Here is a 25,716-nt window from a genome sequence, read left to right as displayed (position 1 = left end):
CTCTGCCTTCTTTTAGGCTGCCTGCTGCTGTGACCTTGCTTTGGGAGCAGCCCCTGTCCAGCCCCACCAGCGGCTGTGTTGCCTTGGCCCAGACGCGCATGCCAGAGCAGGACGTGTCTTTAGGAACGGGACGTTTGGGGTGTTAGAGTGCTAATTCCAGTGGCTGAGGTATCGGTGTGGAAGCTGTTTAAAGCGATTCCAGCCTGATCAAAGTGCCTTCTTCCTTCCTGTCCTGTAACGTGATCACGGGCCAACGAGCTGCTCGTGGTCTGCTGTGGCTTCTGGTTCCTGTTGTTGTAGAGGCGCAGCCTTGGAGGGCACAGGCATGCCTTGCCAGTGTGCTCGCTCTGCCGGGGTGTAGGCTCGGAGCCAGAGCGTGATGTCCGTGTGCCTACGAGGACACCAAGTGCCCTGTTGCCGGCCAGAGGAGCTGGACGCCCATGTCCCTCTCTGCTGTCTGGCTCTGCACTGCTACTTTTGGTAGCAGTGATGCTTCCCTGCAGCTTTCTGCTACGCTTGCTTCCCTGTCAGCTGACTCCAGGGATTATAGGGCTGCCTCGGCAGCACCCCTGCTCTGTCGCAGATTTCCTCTCCAGAATCCGTGGGATGAGGGAGAGGAAGAGGCATTTGGCTGGCATGCCAAGACTGCGTACGGGAAACTTTCTGGCTGTCAGTCTTCAGGGATGTCAATCCCGGCGTGTCTTGTGCTAGCTCAGAGACTTGTGAATTGGCTCAGTAATCCTGACGGCCGAGAACTTTGAAACCTTATAGATACCGTACGACTGTCACCAATTAGTTCCACTGCAAACCACACAGCTAATTCGCTTCCATCATAACCTAAACAGCTACTCTGCTTCCGAAAGATCTGTTATCTCTGCTTCTCCCACTAGGTAGCCTTTGCGCTCTTCCCCCCTCCTTTGTACCCTGGTCTTTGTTGATGCAATAACTTTTCTTTTCGGTATGTCCTGATTTTAAATTGACGGCGTAAGTAGAGGAGGGCGTGGAGGGGCCAAGGACTGAGCTGGGAGCGCTTGACGGCCTCAGTTACTGTACCAAGTGCCGACGAAACTGCTGCAGAGCTTGATGTGACCGAGTCCGGGCAGCTGGGCTTTGGCCACAGAGACCACTGCAAACCCCAAAGCCTCCTGCGAGCCTCAGGCATGAAGGCTGGAGGAGCGTGAGAAGCCCATGCCCACTCTGCGCATTGCAAGTTCATGAGACCTCTCTGTCCTGGCAGAGAAGAGGGGCTTTCTGGGGGCAGCCCCCAGGACAGATTGCTGTGTGGTCCCTCCTTGCTCTCTGTGGGTTCATGGCTGCTGTTAAACAGGGGTCTCGCTGCCCCCCCCCCCCCCCCCCCCCGAGGGCTGCAGTTAGTGAGATGGGGTGATTTCTGGCTCTTTCTGTCTGTTTCTTGTGGGGTGGTTGGAGGCCTGGGTCAGGGTTAGATCACTGTGTCTGAAGGAGCTCAGTGAGCTGTGGGAGGGTTTGTATAAGGGCAAAATAGTCCCTGGGAGTTGGGGCTAGGTCTGTGGGGAAGGCCGTGCCTTTTTGCACCCCCTCCGGAGCAGGAGAAGTTCGGGAGTTTCAGCCCGAGGTGCAGAGGAGGCTTCTGGGAGGTGAAGCATGGTGAGGAGGTGGAGTAGGTGCCCTTTCAGGGCGCGCAGTGGGGAAACCCCTTTCCAGAATGGTGCAAGCCCAGACTCTGCCGGTAAAGCCAGGTGGGGAGCATGGGCTCCCCTCTCCTTGAGGTCTCTCCCTCCTTCTCCAGCCCAGTGCCGGAGTCCCTGTACCAGCCCCAGGCAGCTGCCACCGCTCCGCGGCAAGATCTCCGCTGCCCGCACCGATCCGATCCCATCCGCGCTGGGGAAGGTGAAGGGTTTCCCAGGGTGGAATTTCCTGCAAGGCAGATGCGCGGCCGCTTCCCCTCTGACCTTAAACCCCGATGTGCCTTAGTCATGATGGCATGCAAATACGAGGCGATGGGGTGGGGGCTGGAGGGAGCTGCTGGGAAAAGGAAGTGACCTCAGCCGGGGTTTAAATATAGAGCCCAGGCTCGGCTGCGTGCTGGGCCTGGTATTTATAATCCTGGAGGAGCAGTCGGCGACTCTCTGCATCTCTTCTGCGGTCCGGGCTGGCAGAGGGCAGCGTAGGGGCAAGGTGCTGGGGCAGCCGGCCTTGCTTCCCCCCCTCTTCCTTGCATTTCTCTGTCGGCTCCCCCTCCCCAGGTGAGCTGGGGTACCTTCGTGTGCTCCCGTGCGTAGACGCAGTGCTGCAACCTGGGCGGTTTGCTGGCCCGCAGGTGCTCCAGCCTCTGCTTTTGGTGCAGGTGTGTCCTTTGTACGGTGCATTTAGTGCCAGGACTGGGCGCAGGTAGCGAGCCCAACTCTTCCCCAACTCATGTCTTATTTTGAGAGCAGGCTGAGAACCCTGGGACACTCAGTGATCTGAAAAGTGCGTATAGTCCGGTCAAAGTAGGACTGTCAGACCAAGCCTTCCTGTGCGTGGCTTAAAATGTCTTATTTCCTCTGCCGTGAGCTTCCTCAAAGGCAAACCTGCTTGTTGCACTGCTGGTTGTACCGTGCGGTGCCGCTGGGGTACACAGTGTTGAGAGGTGGCAGGGGTGTCCCTGCCACACAGGTTTCCTGCCGTGACTCTGTCTGCAAAGATTGTGCCCGTCTTCAGACTGGAAAGTGGCCTGGGCTTGCACTGTCGGGCTGAAAGGGAGAGCTGTTGTTTTGGGGGAGATTTTCTGCAAGGCAGTATAGGATGTCTCAACCTCGCTTGCAGCATGTGCAACAGGCATCTCTGTGCTGCCTTTATCTGAGGAAGCAGGCTAAGCGTCTGCTGCAGGGATATGGTACATGGCTCTGCCCTCCAGCACACCCCTCCGCACCCTGCGGAGTCCCCGGTGTGAGGGCTGGGGTGCAGAGGAAGGCCGTGGTCCAGGCGCAAGGCCCCTGTGACAGCCCGGGTGCCTTGGCACTGGCGGGAGGTGCAGCGAGTTTGGCCGTGCTCAGCCCGGGCAAGGCTGTGGACGCCCTGGGTGACGGTGACACCTAGTGGCTTCATCCCACAGTCTCCACCTCAGGCCCAGAGATGGGGTGCTGGGTGCGACACCCTGGAAAACCTCCTGGTGCTTCCGGACACCTGGCATGAAGCTGGACCAGCCGCAGGCAACAGACCCCAGGGTGCTCAGGAACCCTGAAGTCTCTGGCTTGCAGAGAGTGGGCAGGGAAGGGACCAAGTGTGATGTCCTTGTTGACGATGGCTAGTCCATCATGGGGCCCTGCAGAGAGACTTACTGCTAAAAAGAAGAGCAGGAACTATTGTGTTCAAGCTTGGGAGCTCCTCATGAAGCTCTGGCATTGCTAGGTTCCAATTCTGCATGCTGCTGGCATCTCTTGGGCTTCTTTAGTTATTGCCAAAGGATCCTAAAGCAGTTACTGAACTCTAGACACAGCTGAAAGGCTGTCCTCGTAGACTTAGCAGCATCAGGCATTTACCCAACACGCGTGACTCTAGGCAAGACTTAGCTCCCTTGTGATTCTTGTGGGAAAGGTGGGTTTTCAAGGTCTCAGGTACGAGCCTTGCTGCTCAGGAGAGCTGGTGTAGCAGAGGGCAGTGTGAGGCACAGCTCACCAGGTGGGCTTTTTAGCATTACTCACCCAATCCCAGTAACCCTGGTGCACAAACACAGTGGGAATTGCCCGAGGATGCAGTGCATGTAGCAGCTGCACAGGGAAGTCTGTGCTCTGGCCCTGCATTGCAGCCTGCAGTGTTATCTGCCAGAAGTGTTTTCACAGGTAAACTGCCCCCTTCACATATAGGTGAGCTTGTCTTTGTGCACCACAGCATGGCTGTGCTGTTGTGGTCCAGGATGGTCTCCTGCCCTGAGCTGCATATGATGGGATAGCTGGCAGTGAGCGGTTGAGGGGGTCAGGTACAAGGTGCCTGCTGCAGAAGTTTTGTGTATCCCAGTGTTGCCACCTGCCTGAGCCATGCCGCTGGCATCTACAAGCTAAGATCCTCGAGGCATTTACCAAAGGCTGCGTGGGGGTGTCCAGCTGTCACAGCGGTCCGTGACTCTGGCCAGATTTCACATACTGCAGGAAGAGATCCTGCCTCGGAAGAAATCGAAGCTCCCTGAGCAGCAGCAGCAGTACCTTTGGAAGAGATTTCTGGCTTTGCTCCCTGACCTACTAGATGCTGTCACACCACTGCAGCCTGCCGAGCTGCAACGTGCAGGTGGCTGTGCTAGCCTGCACGTGGGGCACCTGGAGCTTCCTGCAGATCTCTCGCTGACCCATCCCTGGCAGGTCACACAAGCTGGTGTATGAAATAATTCGTCATTATCATCCTGATAGAGCCGCATGTGACTGTCAAGTAATGTCTGGCACATGCAGGGTTTCTGTAGGGAACGTGCCAGTTGGACTCGGAAGCTGGAAGGATCTGCAAATTTGGTGATAGACCTGGAGACTCCCTGAGCACAGGACAGGAAGCCAGGCTCTGCCTGGGTGTGCAATAAGCAGCAGAAGAGTGGGAGAAACTGTTGAGCTTGGGGCAGGGAAATGCTAAGAAAAGCTCTTCTAACACAGATGGATTGAAGCTGTGACAGGAGAAAGGTAGTAGGGTGCGGGGCAGAAGGCATTCCCGATTCACCTCGCTCTCTCCGAGCCTCAGTTTTCACCTGTGTTGTATGGGAATGTCTGTCCCTAGGTGGAAGAGAACGTGAATCTGAGGTTTTGTCCTGCTAAAGACCTTTGAGACTCATGGCCAAGCAGCCCCGCTGAAATGCATCATTCCCGAGGCAGCTCCAAATGGCAGGAGATCAGCAGGGCCTGCCGAAATGACTCTGAGAACTGCTAGGATTCAACAAGGCATTAGGTTCTCTCTACAGGTCTTTTAGAACCCTTCCGTACAGCTTGTGAGGGTACCACCTTTTCTGCCATTTAAAAGGGTGTGAGAAGGATCCAAGAAATGGAGAGAAGATGAAAACGGGCTTCTCCGGGCTATCAGTCTGGTAGCATAAGAGCAGGATAATTCCATGATGCATTCAAAACAGATAACTCTTTGTCAGCAGAGCGTTGCCCTGTGGAACTCCCTGCCTCCCAACTGATGCCTCCGAGCCTGGCCGGCCGAAGCAAGGCTCACATGAGAACACCTTTAGCGGTAGCAGCCTGGGTTAAGGCTGTTCTCGCTGGTGATAAATGCACTCAGGCGAGTGCTCCCGTACAGGGGTTAGGGAGACGATCCTGCAATCATTGGTTGCTAAATAGTGCGCTGGCTCAGAGCTGTGCTTGTCGGGCTCGGGTGGGTTCCAGGGCTCGTCTGGCTGTTAGAGCCCATCGCTGACTGTTGGCTGGAGCTGGCTGGGCAACAGCAATGCTGTTTCGCTACTGGTTTTGAGGGTTTTGTTTCTCACTGGAACAGACTCAAAATCCATTGAATGGTCTTGCGAAAAGGATTGTTTTGGAACAACCATTTTTGCATGGAAAAGGTCAAGTTTCTGATTCTGGTCTTTTTCTCATATCAGAAATGGTCCGAGAGTCTCGGACTTAAGAAATCTTGTTTCTGTAAAGTCTGTCGTAGTCTTTGCCTCTGTGAAATACTCTGACTTTAATGAAGTAGTATAGTATTTCTCTGGAGGTGTTCCAACCCCTTCTGCTGTTAACCCTGGGAGGACTGGTAATCTAGGAGTAGTGTTAGGCAGTGTGCCCGTGATCTCATCCAGACTTGGGGTGAGAGGTATTTCGGGAGGGGGTGGCGGGTCTTTGGCATCTCTCCTTTTGCTGTTCTCTGCCTAATGCCGTTCTTCAAGAAGCCCTTGAGCTTGCTTAGGACCTCTCATTTCCAAAGCCAGGGTGTTCCGCTTGAGTTTGTGGTGGTGTCCGCAGGATGTTTTGGGTCGGGCTTGTCCCCGGATTGCTGCTTGTAGTGAGCGGGTGGGTGGTATCAGCCTAGGCGATGCACTTAGAGGGTATTTGCAATGGCAACCTGGTCTCGTTACTTCCTGGACTGGCCAGCGGAGAGGGGCTGGGTGACTTTCTGCACATTGCGTCACTCTGTCACGACCCATCTTGTACGTTGGGTGTTTGTGAGCTGCGGGGCATGTCAGCGCAGCTCAGGAGGCCTGGGTTCTGGTCTTCGCTGTGTATGTGCAAGTCGGTAGCTGTCTGAGTTTCACAAGAGGTCTCCCCAGCATCTGATAGGAGGGAGGTGCGGTGAAGCTCCTTCCTTTTTGAATCATGGTGACTCTGGTTTCCCAGCTTCCTCTCTTGCCCTTTCTCCCGATAGGGATAGCACAGCAGCAATGTCAGCCAGCACTGAGACGTGGAAGCTGCAGGGCAGGCAGGCTGGCGGCTGGGAGGCTTTCCTGCCCCATCGAGAGGCAGGCACGGGCTCCGCATTCTTGCGGGAGCGTTGGGAATCTATGTTATCGTCCTTCGGAGCGAGCCGGAGCATGATTCACCAGAAAGTCCTCTGGGAACGCAGTGGGGTTTCAGGTTTCTTGACCTATCAGCTAGCAATTCCAGGATTGGGAATATGTCAACCCAGCCTCTCCTCGCCTGGAGCTTCCTCCTTCCCCCTCTGCTGCTGTTCAGACCATACCGGAGGAGACTTACTGAAAGCAGTTTCTGTTGGTTTTTTTTGAGGTTTCTTGTCTGCTAAGGTCCCAGTCTTTGATTTAAAGCTGTGGCTTTTCAGATGCGCGGGGCGCAAATACTCTCTGCATTTAGATGTGGTGCTTCGTTCAACAGAGCCATTTATTGGGCCTTGTAAGCCTCCCTCCCTGCGCGAGGTAGGCTGGGTTGTTCCCCCGTTTAATGACAGGGGAATCGAGGCACCCAGAAACAGTACATCTTGCTCAGGGTCACCCGTGGAATCGGTGGCAGCAGGGGAGGGGGGTAGAAGCCAGGAGTCTCGGCTCCTTGCTTTAACCACTGTGAATGAACTTTGCTATTGTCTTTAAAACTACTGGGCTGGAGTGGGTGTGTTGCTAAATTGCAGAGGGAGCTAGATTGCTGTGCAATCTCCTTTTTGTCATGTTCTTTTCAAGATGTTTTGGATCGTTTGTCTCCCTGTGTCAGTGTATCTACTTTCTAATTAATTCTCTTCTGTGGCCCAGATGTGTGGCATGCCTGCTGGAATCTAGTTTGAATCTAGGGGCGTGTGTAAGGAGTTTACAGCAATCAAGATGCCTATTGGCATGCTGCAACCAGACAGATGGGAGGCCAGGGTGGATCCCCACTATGCATCTGCAACAGGATCCAACTGTTGCTACCCCCGAAAGCAGGGCAGAATCCACAGGCAGCTGCTTCTGGCATTTCTCCCGTTAGGAACTGCGAGGTCGGTCTCAGTGAAGACTGGAAGAGGAGGGCTTCCTAAGGCTGAGCCAGGGCCTCCCACCAGCCCAGGGTGGCTTTCCACCCTGTGGCTAGCCAAGGCAAGGCATTGGATGTCCTCCCTGGAGCACCAGCCTACTCCCAAAATGAAGGAAGAAGATCAAGATGCCCCAAAAATGTAACGTTCTGGAGGGACCTCGCAGCCAGTGAGACTCATCCACGCTGCAGGCAGCATCTGAAGGTTTCATCGTGGCAGCTGCCAGGTCCTTTGGGATCGATGCGTGTGTTCCCTGCAATTTGACCTGAGAACTAGAGGGGTAGGGGGTGCATCTCAAGCGTTAGTCTCTGGACTCTGCAGGCATGGTCCTAGCGGGGGCCCGGTTTCCTTCCTCCCTCCCCAGGGTATTCGCATGCCCATGCTGTGCTGTACTAGGGTTATGCTGCAATGCTGCTGAGCGTTCACATTTTCGGTGAAGCACCTTGGGATCTCTTTTGAATGCAATATCGTGTCAGTGCAGACGTGCCACAGGCAGACCTGCATCTCCCAGTCTGTTGTCGTTATGGATGGTGGCCGTAGCACCTCCTCGGCTGGTCTAGCCGAGCCCTGGTGTCAGTGGGTTTGTGACCCTCAGGACTGCAGTGCGATGTGTTGTGAAGCTCGCCGAGTGCGGCGCAGCAGGCGGGGGCTCTGGGCCACCAGCAGCGGGAGCTGCTGCAGGGCTTGCTTTCTGGAATGCTGTCTGGCAGCAGCCTCTTCCAGCGGGGCTGAAGGCTCCCTGCGGCTGGCCAGCCAGCGGCTGCAGGCAGTGTGTGTGCTTAACGCTGCAGCTTGTGCCATATGGACCTTCTCCTCCTCCCCGCTTGCCCTCTCCATGTCTCCTTCCTCGCTCTGCTCCCCTCCCCCTGCGAGCGGTTTGACAGAGCAATTGGGCAGGCACTGGGACGGCAGCTCTGACATAAATCTCTCCTGGTGTGGAATGAGGGGTATAAATATCCAGAGAGTGATGTGATCTTTCCAGCTGCTATTAATAGGTCCCTGGAGAACAAGAGCGAGTGAGCGAGACTGGCTGACACTTAAAGGGCTAGCAACTCCCTTATGCGCTGTGAAAATTAATCAGCGCTGTGGCTCACCATCTTCCTCCAGGCTAGAGCAGAGCCCTCGCCGAGGTGCGTGGGGAGGAGGCGGAGGAGGAGGAGGGAGCAACTAACGACTCGCTAGTTAGGAAACGGTGATAGGCCAAGCTGTGCACGAACGATCCCACTAACTAACTAGGAATGCCTGGGCGGGCTGTGCGATAGTGCTGTTTGTGCAGGCTGCCCTTGGTCGGGCGCTGTGGCGTGCCAGCCAGCCACTGGCTCAGCCTTGCCTCGCAGGGAGGCAGGTGCTGAGAAGTCCCTTTTGCAGGCAGGGCGCTCGCTGGTGGTGGATGGCAAGCTGCAGCCTGCGCCTTGTGGCGATCGCTGTCTTTGGGGGATTACAGATCTGCCAAGTGTGCTTTGCTCTTTGCTTGTGTGCTGTTCTGGGTGCGGTGTTTCACCCTAGCGGAGCGAGCGCTTGAGTTTTGCCAGTGGTATATCTTCAGGCCCGCCTTCGGCAAGCCAGGAGCAGCGTGCGTACTGCTGCTGAGCTCCTGCGGCGCTATTTAGAGATGCGGGGTTTGGTCTGGAGCCGGTGCTTCCTGTCCCTGGGTGGCAGAAGAAATCTGTGCGCAGCATCTGGCCTGCGTGGTCCAGATGGGAGAAGCAGACCACAGGCCCAGAACCCCCGTGTGCTGGGAAATTTATTTGCCTGCACACAGGAAAGGTTCTTGAGTGCATTGTGGGGGTGTCATGCAAAGCACATAGCAGATGTAAGCAAACAGAGAGTAATACCTCAACTTCCATGGACACGTGGTTTACTCTTCTTCCCCCCTGCTCCCCGAGGAGTAGAGCAGGCTGTGACAGGCAGTGGGGGTCTCTGCAGCTTGGAGGGCACTGGCTGGGGGTAGTGAGGAGGCTGTAGCAGAGGAACGTGGGGCCCCTGATGCAGGAAGAGTTACGTGCTCTAGATGAAAGCAACCCAGGAGTAGTTCTCATGGGGGCGTGCATCCTTCTGAGCTGGGACTGTCTCTGAGGGCTTAGTAGAGAATGTGGTTCAGGCCAGGAAGTCGGTGTGTAAGAGCTGTCCATGTCCGAAGGTCAGGGACGTCCTCTGCCTGCTCCAGTAGCCCCTGAGGTGAGGCTGGCTGATGTCCCACACTGCCTGTGCCATGCTGAAGAAGGCTACTTGCTGCAAGTAGGAGGTACTTTTAGGCCAGGAGGGATGAACCCTGCAGTTACCAGGCTTGTCTGTTGAACTGAGGGTTGGTAGCAGCCTTCCAGAGCACGCAATGTGCTCAGGTACTGTGGAGCTGCATCCCAGTCATCTCTAATGCCCATGCGGAGCTCCAAGGGGAAGAATCCCAGCGCGAGCCTAAGAGACTCTGCCAAGGCAAATAGATCCTGCAAGGAGGGCTGCTGCAGCATTGCTCAGCTGTGTGCACGTCCTCCGGCCCAGAAGCCTGCGCGCTCTGCCCTAACTGCCTCTTCCCTGAAACTCTCTGCCTCAGCCTGCGGGGCTATTCAGAAAGCTGGGTTGGGTCTGGAGCAGGAGAGCCTCACCCTGCTATCCCGGCAAGCCTGTGGCACGTTGCATCATCCTGCTGGGCTGGAAGCTGCCACTGAATTGGACGTTCCCTCACTCAGGGCCTTGGAGCGGGAGCCGGAACTGTCCCTCAGGCCCCTGGGAGAGACAGGGATACCGCTTAGCTGATGAGTGCCTGCACTTCCCAGCTTTGCCCTTGCCCTGCAACCCACCGCCTCCTTCTCCTCATCTGCCTCAACCTTCTTAGTCCTCCCCTGCCCCATCCCAGCTTTCTCTTTATAGGCTTGCATCAGGACCATTTTTTGTCTGCTCAGTTGTCTCCTGCCTGTTTTGCAGAGCAGAGGAAACTTACTCAGCAGCAGAAGGGATCCCTGAAACCAGTAGGGCCCCAGATTTCTGTTCATAGTCGCAAAGTTGTCTGAGCTCTGGGAACACCTGCAAAATAGCTCTAAGGGTCCTTCTGCTCACCAAAGGGCCTGGCTGGCATGGGGCACCCCATTCTCGTCATGGCCTCAGAAACGAGGGCTCTCATGTCCGTGCCTGTGCCTTGGAGCGCTGGCAAGCCTGCCAGGCCTGGGTGGGAGTTTGCCGCTTCTCCGCACGCAGCTAACTGCGGAGCAGGATCCTTTGCTTGAAGAGGCCAGGGCTAATTCCCAGCACGAGCAGCTCAGGGTTGTGCCCTGCTGCAGGTTTTGTCTGGCCCTGCAACCAAGCAGCAACCCCAGCACCCTGGTCCTGGGCAGTGCCCCTGGCAGCTGTGCCCGTGCAAGGGGCACTGTGCTCACTCCCTGCCCTCTTCTCTTGCAGGTTTCTGACCGAAGGGCCTGGGAGCTCCCTCCACTGGCGCTGTGGGAAGCTTTAGCCAATCCAATGCACCCTGACAACAAACTGCCCAGCCATGGCAAGGCAGGCAGCAGCGGTGCCCCGGCCCAGCACCACAACGTGAGCCAAGCACCCACCTGCAACCTGGGCTCTAAGGGTGTGGGGGCGGGCAGCCATGGCAGCAAGGCCACTCAGATCTCCCCTGGAAACTCTGGACTGAAAAACAGCCAGAACACTGTCCCAAACTTCAGCTCCTTGAAGGGCAAGGTGAAACGGGAACGAAGCATCTCGGTGGACTCCGGAGAACAGCGAGAAGCCAGCACCCCTTCACAGGACACAGAATCAAAAGGTAATACTCTCCTAAACCTTGCCTCAGCACGTCCTCCTCGCAGTTGCTCCAAGCGTCCTGGCAGGACCTGTGATGGGAGCAGCTGTGAGCATCTTGGGTTTCTGTGCTGCGGCTTCTGTCTGGGCTTGTCCTGGCTGCCTGTGCATCTTTGCATCACTGCTTGTCACATCCGTGGTTTTGAGACCAGAGTGGATGAGCATTGTCTTTACATTTCATCCCCTAACCTGTGTGCTGCACTGAGAATCTGGGACTCTGGTTTCCACAGGCTAGTGAGGCCAGCTAAGCAAGAGCATGGCTCACTGAAACTGCACCAAACAGCTCTGCTTTGCAACGTGCAGACTTTCAACTTGGGACCGAGTTGAGTTGTTTTCCGTCTCCTTGCTGTTGGCAAAGAGCTGCCTTTGTGGTGTTCTTGCAGCTGCCCGACGACTCAGTCGTGGTTAGCGAGGAGGTGCTGCGAGGCTTGCTGTCTGAACAGTTCTGTGGTTTCATCAGCAATGGATGACTCTTGTGTTACAGCACGTGGCTTCTGGAAAAGGGCTGAGTCAGTGCTTCCAAACCCTCTGGCTTCCCTGTCCTCACCAGCCTTCCCTGTAGCCTCTTGCGTTCCACTGAGCTCCATGTTCAACGGCTGCATGGGATGCTTGAGCATCTTGCAGGGGGTTGTCGAAGGAGAAATCCCAGCAGTGCCCTTGGTTCCAACCAAGACTCGCACCTGGTCCCCAAACGCAGAGACACTGTTCTGGCTCGTGCCCCTAAGCATTTAGTTTCACAGCCAAAGCTTTTTTGCCAGACTGGCTTAGGCCAGAGCCGTGCCTGGGAAGAATGGGTAGAACGTACCTGAACAGACCTCCTGTCCCCAGGAAAGCTTTCTCCCCATTGTCTTGGGGGGTTACTGTATGCCACTGATCATAAGCATTTGTAGTTTTATCCCAGTACTGTCTTGTAGCCCAGACTTCCGCAGGAAAATTATTAAAACAGCTTCATCAGGAATGCCCAAATTTCCTATGTTCCTGCTGCAGTGCACTGATAGATCTTGTGAATGTGGCCTGGAAACTACTAGATGATGTAAAAAAGGGAGGCCTGACAGCGTTATATTAGAGTTAAAGCACAGGACTGGAATTTACCCACCCTGTGTCTGATTCCTTTCCCTGAGTCCCTGGGTGCCTTTAGGCAAGCCACCTCCTCTCTGAGCTGCATCAGCCCCATCTGAGAAACAGAGGGAGCATCTGAGTTTACAGAGGGCCTAAAGGCCCCTGCCTGATTGATGTCTGCCAGGGGCAGAGGCTCTCTGTCTCTTGTCCTACAAAGGATGTGAACATGCCCTCCCGTTCTATTTTCAGGTTTTAATTGCTAGATCACAGACCCCTTAAATTTAGGGTTAATGTCCAAAGCTCTCCAGTTTGGAACAGCAGTTGGACATGTCCTGTGTTTGCAGACTCCTTTCAGATGGTAAGAAATATATCTCATTCTGAATGGCTAGCTCTCACAGGGGAGTCTCACCAGGTCTGGCTGCAAAGTCAAGGAGCCCAGACTGAGCAGATGCTTCAGGATCTTTACCAGGGCTGGGCAGATGTCGGTGTAAGGCTTCTTGCCCAGTGCATCCTGGCTGGGTTGGCAGTGCCAGCATGCAGCACGCAGCTGAGCACGGCCCCAGTGTTCCCAGCCCCTGCCAGGTCTCCTCAGCTCTTCTGATGGCTCTGTCCCTTTGCAGGTGAGGTGGCTCCTCGTAGCAAGCGACGGTGCGTGCTGGAAAGGAAGCAGCCATACAGTGGGGACGAATGGTGCTCTGGGCCAGACAGCGAGGAAGACGACAAGCCCATCAGCAGTGCACACAGTGAGTGTCTACCTCCTTACCAGCTCAGAAGCTTGAATAAAGCCAGGTCCTTCCTGCAGCTCAGCAGGGCAGATGGCACTGGCACCTCTCGCTTTGCCTTTGTGTGCTGACTTAGCTGGGTGTGTGGTGTGGTGGGCCATTGCCGGTCCACCATTGGCGGTCATTGTGCTGGGAGAATGTTTGCAGCCACGCAGCGAGGTGTGGGACCTACTTTGTGGAGATGCTGCCGAGATGCTGGAGGAGAAGGCGTTGAGGTTGAACGTCCCTGCTGTACATTGCTCTGGCCACACTAGCACCAGAATTACCAGGCAGCCAGACCATGTGACACGTGTTGCCCTTGTTGCGGCAGCTAATTCTGTGCCAGGCCATCCACCTGGCTCTCCGCAGTTGTGCTTTAAAGGCAACTGAGTCTAAAGAGGCTCTCAGGGTCTTGACAGTGGGTCAGGCAGGACTGAGCTGGTCAAGGTGTGCACCATTTGGGGCAACAAACTGTAGCTCTCTCCTGTTTTCCAAAAGCATCAAAACTTTGAGTTTTTGGCATCTAGAATTCAGTTTCGGGTTGCAACAGGGAGAAAATTTGAGAGAACAGGACAAGGTCCTGTGGGGCCCAAGGGCTGCAGCTGATGGAGACCATGGAAGTGTATAAAACCAAGTAGAGGGCGGCCTTTGTACCTGCCAGTGCACTGTAGCCATCCTCTCCAGGATGTTCCCTTGTGCTCCTCTGCACCCTCCACAACCGTGGTGGGAAGGGATAGTGTGGCCTCCCTGTCGCGGCCCGGGCCAAGATCTGCCTAATTAGAGCAGGTCAGGGTGGGGCTGTCCAGGGGCAAGGGCTGGCAAGTGAGGCAGGACGTCGTCGTAGTGTGACGCCAGATTGCCAGTGATGTCTCTTCTCTTTAAATGCTGCTGTGCCGGGGTTGGGCTGCTGGGGCTGGTGTTCAGCGGGTCTGCCGGGAGGAGAGCAGGTGAGCAGGTGAGCCTGCCTTGGGGGATGCAGTGTGGGGGGCTGCGTGTCTGTGCGTGCGTGGCGTGCGCGCGTGTGCGTGGGTGCGCAGGTGAGGAGCTAGGCAAGAGAAGGGCACCGCATGCTCCTGGTAATGGCAATGCTTACTAACGTTAATTAGGAATATTATTTCGTAACGGCTGACGATTAACAGGCACCGCTCCCGTGGACGGCATCCCCCCTTCCCCCCCCGGCTCCCGCGGTGCCCGTCCCGCGGCCGCGGCCCGGGAGAGGCCCCGGTGCTGGGGGACCGGGAGGAGGCGGCCGCGCCGCCCCGGGCCAGTGGCCACCCAGGCGGCGGAGACGGCCGGGCGGGTGCTGCCACCTGCCGGTGGCCCTGGCGGCCGCGCGGGCGGCGGCTCTTCCCCTGCCCCGGGGCCGAGCCCAGCCCCGCCGCCCCGCCGGTCTCTGCCCCGGCCCCCGGCTCCCTCCCGCCCTCCGGCCCGTTCCTTCCCGTGGCGCAGGCCGCAGCCGCCTCCCGGAGTCTCCTGCCGCCCCGGCTTCAGCAGCCTCTCTCCCGTGCTGCCGCAGATTGTAATGTAGCAGATCCTGCGATGTCCACGGCCTCACAGCTTGGCCCAGGGTCCAACCCGCTGCCGAACCTGAATGAGACCAGTTCCTCCAGCGTGCCTCATGGTGCTGCCCCCGGCTTACGGTCAGATGCTGCAGGAGGCGGAGGCGGCGGAACAGGAAAGCAGCCTTCGCAGTTCGTTTACGTCTTTACAACGCACCTTGCTAACACGTAAGCAGCAAACCCCGTCTGTCCTCCGCTGGTATAGGGCCGGCCTGTCACACCTGCCTGCTGCAGGCTGCACTTGAGTACACGAGAGCTGGACAGACCTGCGTCTCTTAGGTTACACAGGGCGGGTCCGTCCCCCCCCCGAGCTTCAGGAAGTTTGCTGGCAGCTACTGCTGGTGGGCAAACTTGGTCTGAAAGGCACGCTTCCTCCCAGCGATGCCCAGCGATACATTCTGTGACACACACCGTAGAGTACGTTTGGTCAGCATCCAACGAAAAGATTGACCCAAAGCCGTGTGGACTGCTGGTCTGATTTGGAAGTTTCTAAGGGGCTGGGTGTCCTGGGGAGTGCCATGTAATGCTTGGTGTTCTCCGCTCGATTCCTTCTTTCTGTCCTGCATTGTCTCAGCCACGGACTCTTAGCGAGGCCGTTTAGTTTTAGAGCTCTGCTGTAGCACAGGTTCGGTGCAGCAGATCCCAGAGCATCTTGGTGAGCTTAGGGTAGCTGGCAGAAGACAGAGCCGAGTGCCCATCACAGGACATGGGAAGAGGGAAAATCCAGGGCAAGCGATGATCAGTTGGGGAACCTCACTGGGGCCTGTGCAGGACAGGTGGGAGGACTCTGAGAATATCCTCTCTTCTTGGTGACCTCCAGAGATTTCCCTCTTCCCATGGAACGACCTCCAGAGATTTCCCTCTTCCCGCAGAACTGAAGAGAGGAGGTGGCACCTGGGGCCTGGTATGGGTGGGATGGGGCACAATGCCTGTTCTCAAGCGGTTTGTGCTCTCTCCCCAGAGCTGCAGAAGCTGTGCTGCAGGGCCGAGCTGACTCCATTCTGGCCTACCATCAGCAGAACGTCCCGCGGGCAAAGCTAGACCAGGTATACCAGCTATGAACCAAATGCTCCTGTTGGCACGTGCTGCGGACTGCTGACCCTTCCCTTCTGATGTGGTCATTCTCCCCCAGCTCCTGGCTCAGCTGTGGAGGAAGGGGTTGTCAGAATGCCCTTCCAGTGGGGTGGGAAGCTGCTTTGCTGTGGAATCTCTTGGGAGTGAGTCCTGGCTGCTGTCAGCTGTGAAAAGTTTGGGATGGGGCACAGCACGTGGTCCTGCAGCCATGTGGGCAGAGTACCTGGCTGTGCGTTTCCAGGGTGTGTAACAGGGCCTGCGTCTTCCCCACATGGAGTGAAGGTGAACTGCCACGGGGCATGTTTTGGGGACAGAGAGGTCTCCTGCAGGGTGCTGGGAAGAATACCTACCTAGGGTTTTTCCTGCTCAGGTTTATTTCCCTTTTCTCTGCCAGGCGCCAGCTCCTAAAGTGCTGGGGGTCGCTGAGCCGCTTCCAATTAACCCTCCTGCTGCCAACACTCCACAGTCCCAGCCACCGGCCCCTCAAGCGAGTCAGCCACAGCCGCAGCCTCCCCCACCACAGCCTCCACCCCCACCTCAGACCATCAGTCAAACACCTTTGCCTGCGCCCAGCAGCCTGCCCCAGGAAGGGACAAGTGAAGATGTCCGGAGAGATCTGACTCCCAACTCTTTGGGGAACAACAGCGGCAGCAACCAGCCTGGAAGTAACCACCCAAATACGCCCACCGCATCTGCCAACACCATGCAGCCTGGGCAAGTGGACTCTTCCGCCACGTCCAGCTCCAGCCTCCTCGCGGAGGGCCCGGGCCCAGGGATGCCGGGGAACGGGCAGGCAGGCCTGGGCCCCAGGAACCCCATGAACTCAGAAGGGCTCTCGAAGGAGCAGCTGGAGCACCGAGAGCGCTCTCTGCAGACCCTGCGGGACATTGAGCGTCTGCTGCTGCGCAGTGGGGAGGCCGAGCCCTTCATGAAGTCCAGTCAAAATGCAGGTGAGGGTGGGACTGCCCCTCAGCCGCAGGCTGCCCCTGCCCAGCCCCCCGTGCCCCCCACCAGCATGAAGAAGTATGAAGAGCCTCTGCAGTCCATGATCTCCCAGACCCAGAGTCTTGGTGGGCCCAACCTGGAACATGAGGTGCCCCACCACCCAGGTGCTGACATGGGGCAGCAGATGAACATGATGATGCAGCGGCTGAACCAGGACAGCCTGACACCGGAGCAAGTGGCCTGGAGGAAGTTGCAGGAAGAGTACTATGAGGAAAAGCGACGGAAAGAGGAGCAGATCAGCATCCATGGCCGGCCCATGCAGGAGATCATGATCCCGCAGTCGATGGGGAGCATGATGATGCGTGGGCCCCCACCACCCTACCACAGCAAGCCTGGAGAGCAGTGGCCACCAGGGATGGGCAGCCAGCTGCGGGGACCCATAGACGTGCAGGACCCTATGCAGCTGCGGGGAGGGCCACCCTTCCCAGGGCCGCGGTTCCCTGGGAATCAAATGCAGAGAGTCTCTGGCTTCGGAGGGATGCAGAACATGCCCTTGGATGCTCTTGGGCCCATGAATGCCATGCAGAGGCCAGTCAGGCCTGGCATGGGATGGAGTGACGATATGCCTCCTATGGGAGGCCCTGGGAACTTTCCGCAAGGCACCCTGCCCTACCCGTCAGGGCAAGGGGACCCCGAAAGGTTCATGAATCCCCGTGCCAGGGAGGAGATCCTGCGGCATCAGCTGATGGAGAAACGCCCAGTAGCAATGCAGAGGCCCATGGGGATGTCCGGCAACTCCATGAGCCAGGGCATGGAAATGGAGAGGATGATACAGGCTCACAGGCAGATGGATCCATCCATGTTTGCTGGGCAGATAACGGGGGACAGCCTGAGCAGTGCCCCGATGGGAATGGATTTTGCAGGCACTCGGGGGATGCTGAGCCCCCCTATGAGTCAGTCGGGCCTTCGGGACATGGATGCACCTATGGGCCCTGGCAACCTCAACATGAACATGAATGTCAACATGAACATGAACATGAACCTCAATGTCCAGATGACCCCGCAGCAGCAGATGATGATGTCGCAGAAGATGAGGGGCCCTGATATGATGGCCCACCAGGGTGTGAGCCCTGAGGAGCTGGCCAGGGCAAGGGCTCAGAATGGCAATGGCAGTGCAATGCTGGGGGGACCCCAGAAAATGATGATTCCTTCCCAGTTCCCCAACCAAGGACAGCAAGGCTTCTCGAGCGGGCAAGGGCCTTACCCCAACATGCCCCAGGAGATGGGCAGCAGCTCAGACATGTTCAGCCCTGAGCAGGGCACCATGCCTGTTGGGAGCATCAGTGGCACCACCAGGCTCAGCCACATCCCTCTGCCTCCAGCCTCCAATCCCACTCCCACGCAAGGGGGCAACCTGGCCAACATGCACCCAGCACCTTCCCGGGGGCTGGGCCGCCGGCCCTCTGACCTCACCATCAACATCAGCCAGATGAACTCCCCCAGCATGGGTCACCTCAAGTCTCCCACCCTCAGCCAGGTGCACTCGCCACTGGTCACCTCCCCCTCTGCCAACCTCAAGTCCCCACAGACGCCCTCGCAGATGGTCAGCATGCCACCTTCAAACCAGTCTGGACCCCTCAAGTCCCCCCAGGTGATGAGCTCCTCGCTTAACGTCCGGTCTCCAACTGGCTCACCAAGCCGCCTGAAGTCCCCTTCTATGGCTGTTCCTTCCCCCGGCTGGGTGCCGTCTCCCAAAGCCACCATGCCCAGCCCAGGAGTCAACCAGAGCAAGCAGACTCTCAGCATGAACTCATCTGCTTCCATGGGAGGACTGGATCAGGGTATGCCGGGTATCTTGTGTGCAAGTGTGTGTGTGTGCTCGGTTTTGGTGAGTGTGTGGACGGTGTTGCTCTCCAGCCCACGTGCTGTCGCAGGAGTGGGTAGACAGTCGTGCCTGTGTGTGCCCTTACATCTCATGGAGCAAGTCTTTTTTACCCCTGGAGTCCAAACAAGGCCTTTTCAGGGTGATGGGAGGGCAAACAGAGCAGCTTTTCCTTTGGCCCTGGCTCATGCTCTGTGATACAGGCAGCAAAAGATGTGTCTGTGCTGGGCAGTCAGGGGCAGTTTGAATTGGAAGTCCATCACTGTTCTGGAGCAGGGTGTCAGCATTAGCCTCTTCAGGGTCCGGAGGGTGCTGGGCTGCGCCAGCTCTGCGTTTTGCAGCCTCCTCTGGTTGCTGCTGTCGGAAGGAGGGGATGGGGCTGCTGTCTGATGGGAGCAAGCCACAGTGCGCGGGCAGTACTAAGCTGGTCTCTCTCTTGCTTGCAGGTTCTCTCCCTTCTGGGCCTCGGAGCAGCTCTTCTGCACCAGCCAGTAACACCTCTAGCACCATGAATCCCAACATGCCTTTTACTTCCTCTCCAGATCCATCCCCCTCCCAGAACCCCCTCTCGCTGATGATGTCCCAGATGTCCAAGTATGCCATGCCCAGCTCCACACCGCTTTACCACAATGCCATCAAAACCATTGCCACCTCTGATGATGAGCTGCTGCCGGACAGGCCTATGCTCCCACCTGGAAGCATGTCAGGTACATATTTCTGGGGCTGGGCTTGCGAGGGGTCACACCATCTGGTGGCTGCCAGCAGGCCTGAGGCACTAGGTGGAGGAGGCATTAGAAACTGTTCTCCCACCGGCTGCCATGTCAAATAGCTTAAACTTGCCCTGGTTTGTAACAGTCTGCTCACTGCGCCACCCTGTGCCCAGGCTCTCTGTCAGCTTTTGGCTTGGGTGTGCTGTCTGGAAAGACATGAGCCAGTCTGGCATTTGAGGCAGCCTTCTTCCACAAGCTCTGCGAGTTTTTGGAACTACCTTTACCCTGCGTGGCATGGATTTTCATGGCTCCTGGAGTTGTCTCAGGCCCAGGACTTGCAGGCAGAGGTCTGCTGCTTGGAGCCCTTGTGTTCTTGTGCAGCGGGACAGGGACGCTCTGAACAGGATTTGGGAGCCTGGTGTTTTTAGTGGAGCCCAGGTGCCTGCACAGGCAAGGCTATGTCGTAGCATAGTTCTGATTTCAGCAGGCGACAGCCAGATACGCTCCACTAGCCAGTAGCACTGGTGGGGACAGCTAGGCAAATGAGTGTTTTTTGTCACTTGATGACCAGCCCAAAGGGGAATTCCAGCACGCAGTGCCACTTGATTTAGGGGTTTAAAGCTGTATGATAAATATTTCTGGCAGTTTTCAAAATGAAAAAATAAATTTTTTGACTCTTTCACTGCTGAGTAGTCACTTAGGTTGACCACAGGCATGCAAATGCATTGGCTCCCTCCTAACCCGAACCCCTCCACAGGCACTGATAGCTCTGCTGTACTGATGAGCACAGTCCTCCCTCCCTCCCCGGACAGCACCTGTGTCATGTCAGGCTGTCGACTCATTTGCTTTTTTTCTCCTCACCGCCCAAGGTCGTGTGGTCACAGGAGCTCACCAGGTGGCTAACCCTGCAGGCAGGCAGTGGTGAAAGGTCACTCCTCAGTGCCTTCCAGGCAGCTGAGCCCTCTGCTGAGATCACAGTGTAGGGCTGTCCCAACACGCAGACCCAGCCGGAACTCTAAAATCAGTGGGGTGTAAGGAACTACAAATCCAGCGTGGGACAGAATGAAGCTGGAATGGTTCTCGGCTGCTTGTGGGCTTGGGGAGCTGGAGTCCAGGGCACTTTTTCCTGACGTTGGTGCTCTACAAGCCCATCTTGCGGCTGCTTACTGAGCATGCTCCGTGCTCAGGGCTTTCTGAGCAGGAGTGCTTGGCAGGCTTCCAGGGTGTGGATTTTGCAGCCCTGAGAGGTCTGTGGGCAGAATTAACTCTTCTCTTGTTTTCCTCTCCATAGGCGTGACAGGGAACCAGCCGAATCAACTGCACTTGAACTCTGTAGGACCTGGGTCTTCTCAGAGCCCCATGGGAATGAACCTGCCTGGTCAGCAACCCCTCTCCCACGAACCACCCCCCACCTCCATGATGTCCTCCCCGAACCCTCTGGGCTCCAACATTCCTATGCACCCGAGTGCGCCAGGGGCGGGTGTGCCCCCCCAGAACCCCATGATGCTGCCCCCGGGGCCCCAGGACTCGTTGAACCAGCAGTGCGGCCCCGTGCCCAACAGTTCGCAGATGATTCCTTCCAACCAGCTCGTGTTCCCCCGCATGCAGCAGCCCCACAACGCCATGCCGTCTCCTGCCGGAGGCATGCCCATGGCCCCTGGTGGGGGAGGTGGCCCTGGGATGCAGCAGCATTACCCACCGGGGATGCCCTTGCCGCCTGAGGACCTTCCCTCCCAGCAGCCCGGCCAGATACCCCCTCAGCAGCACATGATGGGCAAGAACATCCCACCTCGGATCGGCGAGCCCTACCCACCCGTGCTTCCTGGGGTGGCGTCGGTGCTGAACGATCCCGAGCTCAGCGAGGTCATCCGCCCCACGCCCACAGGTATCCCCGAGTTTGACCTGTCCAGGATCATCCCATCGGAGAAGCCAAGCAGCACCTTGCAGTATTTCCCCAAGAGTGACAGCCAAGCGCCCAAATCGCAGCCTTCCAACCTCCACCTCATGAACCTGCAGAACATGATGGCTGACCAGCCCCCGGTGCGGCCAGGTATGAATGCCCCCAGCCTCCCCGGGCAGCAGGGCGTGCAGAGGGGACTCAGCATGCCCATGTGCCATCCCGGACAAGTGCCCATGCTGGGCAGGACAGGCATACCGCCCCAGCAAGGCATGATGGGCAACAGCATGCACCAGGGCATGATGTCTCCACAGCAGAGCCTGATGGCCCAGCAGAATTTCATGCTGATGCAGGCCAAGCAGAGGAGCATGTCTGTGTCGGGGGAGATGTATGCCCAGACAGGACACATGATGTCACCTCAGGGCTCTCTCATGGGGCCCCCGCCTCAGCAGAACCTCATGGTCACGCACCAGATGAGGCAGAGGAGTGTCTCCCTGGACAGCCAGATGAGTTACATCCCCGGGCCTGGGAACATGGCGAACCTGCCTTTCTAACCCCGGCTGGTGCTCAGGGGTGGGGAGGGGACAGGGCTGCCTGTACAAACATTTTTAAACCTTTCTTCAGGGGAGGGTTGGGGGCCAACGCCGGTGGAGGACACCACGGGGGATGCTTTTCATATCGGATTCGCCTCTACACAGAAAACCAGATGTGCAGTAAACTTGATGTGAATTGGGTTTCTTTTTTCTTTCTTTTTTGGGGGAAGGGGAGGGTGGAGGGGCTGGGAGTGGGGCTGTTACTTTGAACCCTGCGTGGTGACCAGGGACATCCAGACCCTGCGGCAGTTTGTAAAGTTTTCATTTATGGTTTTCCTCTGTCAAGTGTTTTTCTTTCCCTTTTTTTTTCTCTCTTTTCCTTTTTTTTTTTTTTTCTTTTTCTTTTTAAGCAACCAAAATGTGCAAGAGGGTTTTTGGAACTAGCTGTAAATAGGTCGCTGGGAAAGGCAAAACTTGTGCTGGTTTTTAATTGTTCTGTATTTCTGTGTTTTAATAGAAGCCTCAAAACATGTTTTAAAAAAACAGAAACAAAAAACATGCTAAAGGCAACAGTGTACAAGGATTGAAAACTCTCCTTGGGGGAGGCAGGAGGATCCCCCAGGGTGCACAGGGCATTGAGAGATCCCATTGTAGAGTGACTCTGTGTCAAACCTGTGTTGTTCACGCGTCTGAACGGTTTGCATGTGCGGGGTGTATAGTTTCACGCAGATCTTAGGCCCCTGTGGAGGCTGTGCCGAGTACATGAACACAACCAACGACCGAGGACCGTCTGGGAGGTCAGAGCTGTGGTTCCAGTGAAACGCTGCTGGAGCAGTCCTCGTCCGGCAGGGCAGGGGCCACAGCTTCACAGGATACAGCTGTCGCTGCTCAGTGGTGAAGCTGCTGTGGCTGGGACTGGGAGGATGCCGGCCCTTCGGCTGGAGAAGCGGCGAGGATCTGGGCTTTGCAGATGATAACATGCTGGACCCGAAGGTCTCGACCAGCCATGTCACCTCTAGTCCCTTCCCTTCACGCTGTGTCCCCTGTGGGCAGGGTAGTGCAGTGTGGAGGGGTAGATGGGCTCCGAGAAGAGCGAGGCGATGCATTCCTGTGCTTCCGGGAGAGGCTACCTGGGAACCCTGCTCTTTTGCAGCCTTCCTATACCAGTCTTTTACCCATCCATCGCCCTCCGCAACTGTGCCGCACCCCCTCTACCTCTGCCATTGAACACTCTCCCAGGTCTTCCTCACGCTTGTTGGTCCTCCTTCTCCAGAGTTTCACAGGCAGCCTTTGCTCCATCTAGCCCTGAGCTACTGGCAGCAGCCCTGCCCTACTGCACAATAGAGGTCCAGCCGCTGAAGAGGACCTGTCCCTGCGTGCGATACTCCACCTCGGTATAAGAGTTGTCTTGTATGGTGTCAGCGGTGCGGCCATCCTGTGCTTCAGACAGAAGAGGCTGAGGTTGCGTTGCAGCCCCTCATTCCTAGGCTGGCGGAAGCATGCAGTTCGAACATCTCGGGCTTTTCTGGATGCGCTCACCCTCCCCATCCTCCACTCCGTAAGGTCTTCCTGCACGCGGTGCTGATGGGTCTTTCCTGTGTTTGTTCACAGAGGGGACTGTGGGGTGATGCGCATGCACTTCCACACGCACCGCAGTTCCTCTGGACCTCCGCGGGGACCGCATTCCAGCATGGTGTACCCTATGGGTATCCAACGGTGAACTCAGGGCACGCGATTGCCGGAGGAACACCAGTTGGAGGATTATCTCTGCAGAGCCAGACTTAGCATACTACCTCTCTTCTAACAGAGCTCACCTTTCCCTACTTGCTACTGCAGGGAGGAGAGGGCTTTCAGAATGGGAGATTGTCAAGTAGTGAGCGAAGAGCAATGCTTTTTATCACGTTGCAAGCTCTTCGGAAAGGCCGGCGGGTGCTGAAATGTCAGCCCAGCGGCTGCCTTGATCCAGTCTGTGAGAAGGTGGAGCCACAAAGTCCAGTTAGGAATACCTTGAAGCTTTGGGGCGTTTTGTAGTGAGCAGTACTGGGCAGGAAGCACGGGTCTGGATTCGAGGAAGGATTTCACTCTGGTCTCCTGCTTTGTGTGATTTTGTTGCATACGATGTGAGCGAGCAGCATTTTCGGAGATGGCAAAACAGGACTGATCCTGGGAAGTGTTCATCCCTGCCTTGGCAGTTGGAGCAGAGGAATAATCTTCAGCCCAGGCTAACGAAGAGTGCTTTGGATCTGACGTGTTAGCTGGTTGGATTCTCCATCCTTTCAGAGTGTGCGTTTCACATGGGAGGATGTGGCTTGAACAGATGTAGCTCTTTCTAAGCTTGACTTGCCTGAAAGGCTGTGGCTTCTCTTGGCTGCACTTCGGGGTGTTGGCTGCTGGTAGTTTCTTGTAAACATCCAAATACCAATGCCAGCCCCAAACCTTGCTCATCACCCACCAGCTAGTCTCGGTTAATTTGAAGCCATAATATTTTCTATACGGAAGTTTTTTTGTTTGTCTGTAGACAGCTGTTGTTTTAGCCCAGTTGAGACCTTCACGTGTCCGTACCTTCCCTGTTATTCCTTTTGCCCAGCCCAACTGAGGGCTTGCCTGGGGCTTGCGGTCCTCACTCTGTCGGCAGCACGTCTGTCCCTGTGTCATCTGGAGCCCGCTGGCTGTGGCGCACCACAGTGCAGTGCTGGGGAAGTTGGCGCTGCCCGCTCACAGGGACAGGGCAGCACAATGCTATTTCTGACTGGTGGCAGGAGGAACACCTGTCCTTTGGTGACAAATAAGTAAGAAGTAAAGCCTTTTGACTCAGCAGCCCTGGATACAAAAGGGAAATCCTGACCCTAGGTCAGAGCTAGGGACTTTGGAGCAACGGTCGGCGCTCTTCCGCAAAATCCCACCTCCCTGGAGCCAGTCCTACCCCTACTGCTGCGATGCCTGACCAACGGGGAGAAGTAGTGCTGCCTAACACCCCTCTGCCCTGGGCGCCGCTCCCAACCGTGTCTGCGAACAGCAATATGGCAGGAGCTTCTCTGGAAGCTCAATAACAGCCAGTCCTTGTTAGACCTGGGCAGGGTTTGCCATCAGCCGGTTGCCCACTGCCGTGAGCTGTGTCTAGTCTCGTGTCTTGTAGTTTATTGCTCGGCTTCTCAGCTTGAGTTCTGTGTACCGACTCCACCTAATCACAGTAAAAGGTTTGCCCATGTTTTAGCCATGACTTCGCCATGTTTTTCCAGCTCCAAAAAAGCGAACGCTGGGAAACCGCATCTTTCAGTATGTCAGATAATCACACACCTGGAATTAGCTTTCACGTTGAGGTAATGGTGACTGACCTGTTCTCTGTCATCCCATGGAGAAACTTCCCCAGTCATTTTGTACCATTATATAAATATATATATAAATATAAATATATAAATACAATATGTGAAGACATCTTATTGGTTTTTATTTGAAACAATTTTTAGGCTTGTTTTTGGGTATCTGTGCTGCCTGTAATGTATTGACCTGTTTTATAGGTGCCTTTTTATTAAAAAGACAAATTTCAAAACCTGACCCTGTACCTGTCTTCAGTGGGCTGCATGATTTTCTGCAGGGCTGCAAGCACGTGTACTCAGCCCAGCCTCCGGGGGCTCAGCCAGCATCACCCGTGGCAGGCTGGGGCTGATCCGAGGGGCTCAGCTGGCCCTGCTATAAATGCCTTTTGTCAGGTGGGGACTCTGAGAGGAGAGGAGCTCTTCTAGGTTGTGGGAGTCATCTGTGCCTAAGGTATGCTGAGACATGGCTGCAGCTGGAGTTTTCTTCCTGTGAAATTTGGGCAGCCCCCTCTCGTAGCGGGGTCAGCTGTTTAGTGCCTGCCACCGTCTGCGTGAGGTGGATGATTTGGCCCTCCTTGTCCGCTTGCGTCCTGGCTCCCTGGGATCGAATGAGACCCAACCACGCAGCTCGGTGCGGTTCGTTACCGTATCGTGGATTTTACTGCCTTAGTCCAGGCCGTGCTGGCTGTTCTCTCCCATCCTCTGCCGTGCCAGCCCATCCTTTAGCTCCTGTGGCTTGAAATGTATCATCTTTTTTAGCCGCTGCAAACAAGTAACAGTCAGGAGGTGAACAGCCTCATTTTCCCC

At 56.3% G+C, this 25,716-nt stretch overlaps 1 protein-coding gene across 3 annotated transcripts; it reads left to right on the top strand.

The window, feature by feature from the left end:
* The first annotated feature begins 2,082 nt into the window (after positions 1-2,082).
* Positions 2,083-25,147, top strand: BCL9L (BCL9 like). Of its 3 annotated transcripts, none has more exons than XM_069787816.1 (8): positions 2,083-2,225; positions 10,774-11,137; positions 12,852-12,974; positions 14,509-14,719; positions 15,513-15,597; positions 16,020-18,411; positions 18,899-19,159; positions 20,454-25,147. In XM_069787816.1, exons 2-8 carry the CDS (start codon positions 10,837-10,839, stop codon positions 21,611-21,613), a joined length of 4,533 nt encoding a protein of 1,510 aa, XP_069643917.1. In that variant the 5' UTR covers positions 2,083-2,225; positions 10,774-10,836; the 3' UTR covers positions 21,614-25,147. The 3 variants fall into 3 exon arrangements, with proteins under 3 accessions (XP_069643917.1, XP_069643916.1, XP_069643915.1); XM_069787815.1 differs by lacking the exon at positions 2,083-2,225 and adding an exon at positions 9,355-9,722; XM_069787814.1 differs by lacking the exon at positions 2,083-2,225 and having other exon boundaries at positions 18,995-19,159.
* The last annotated feature ends 569 nt before the right edge of the window (positions 25,148-25,716 follow it).

The sequence above is a fragment of the Haliaeetus albicilla genome, chromosome 7 (genome assembly GCF_947461875.1).
Source record: "Haliaeetus albicilla chromosome 7, bHalAlb1.1, whole genome shotgun sequence".
Lineage (NCBI taxonomy): Eukaryota > Metazoa > Chordata > Aves > Accipitriformes > Accipitridae > Haliaeetus > Haliaeetus albicilla.
This window is presented reverse-complemented; position numbering and strand designations above follow the sequence as displayed.

Coding starts and splice junctions, on each gene's coding strand:
- BCL9L (XM_069787816.1), top strand. CDS start 10,837: ATGCACCCTGACAACAAACTGCCCAGCCATGGCAAGGCAGGCAGCAGC. Junction 12,975..14,508: donor GCCCATCAGCAGTGCACACA/GTGAGTGTCTAC, acceptor GTGCTGCCGCAG/ATTGTAATGTAGCAGATCCT. Junction 19,160..20,453: donor CCCACCTGGAAGCATGTCAG/GTACATATTTCT, acceptor TCCTCTCCATAG/GCGTGACAGGGAACCAGCCG.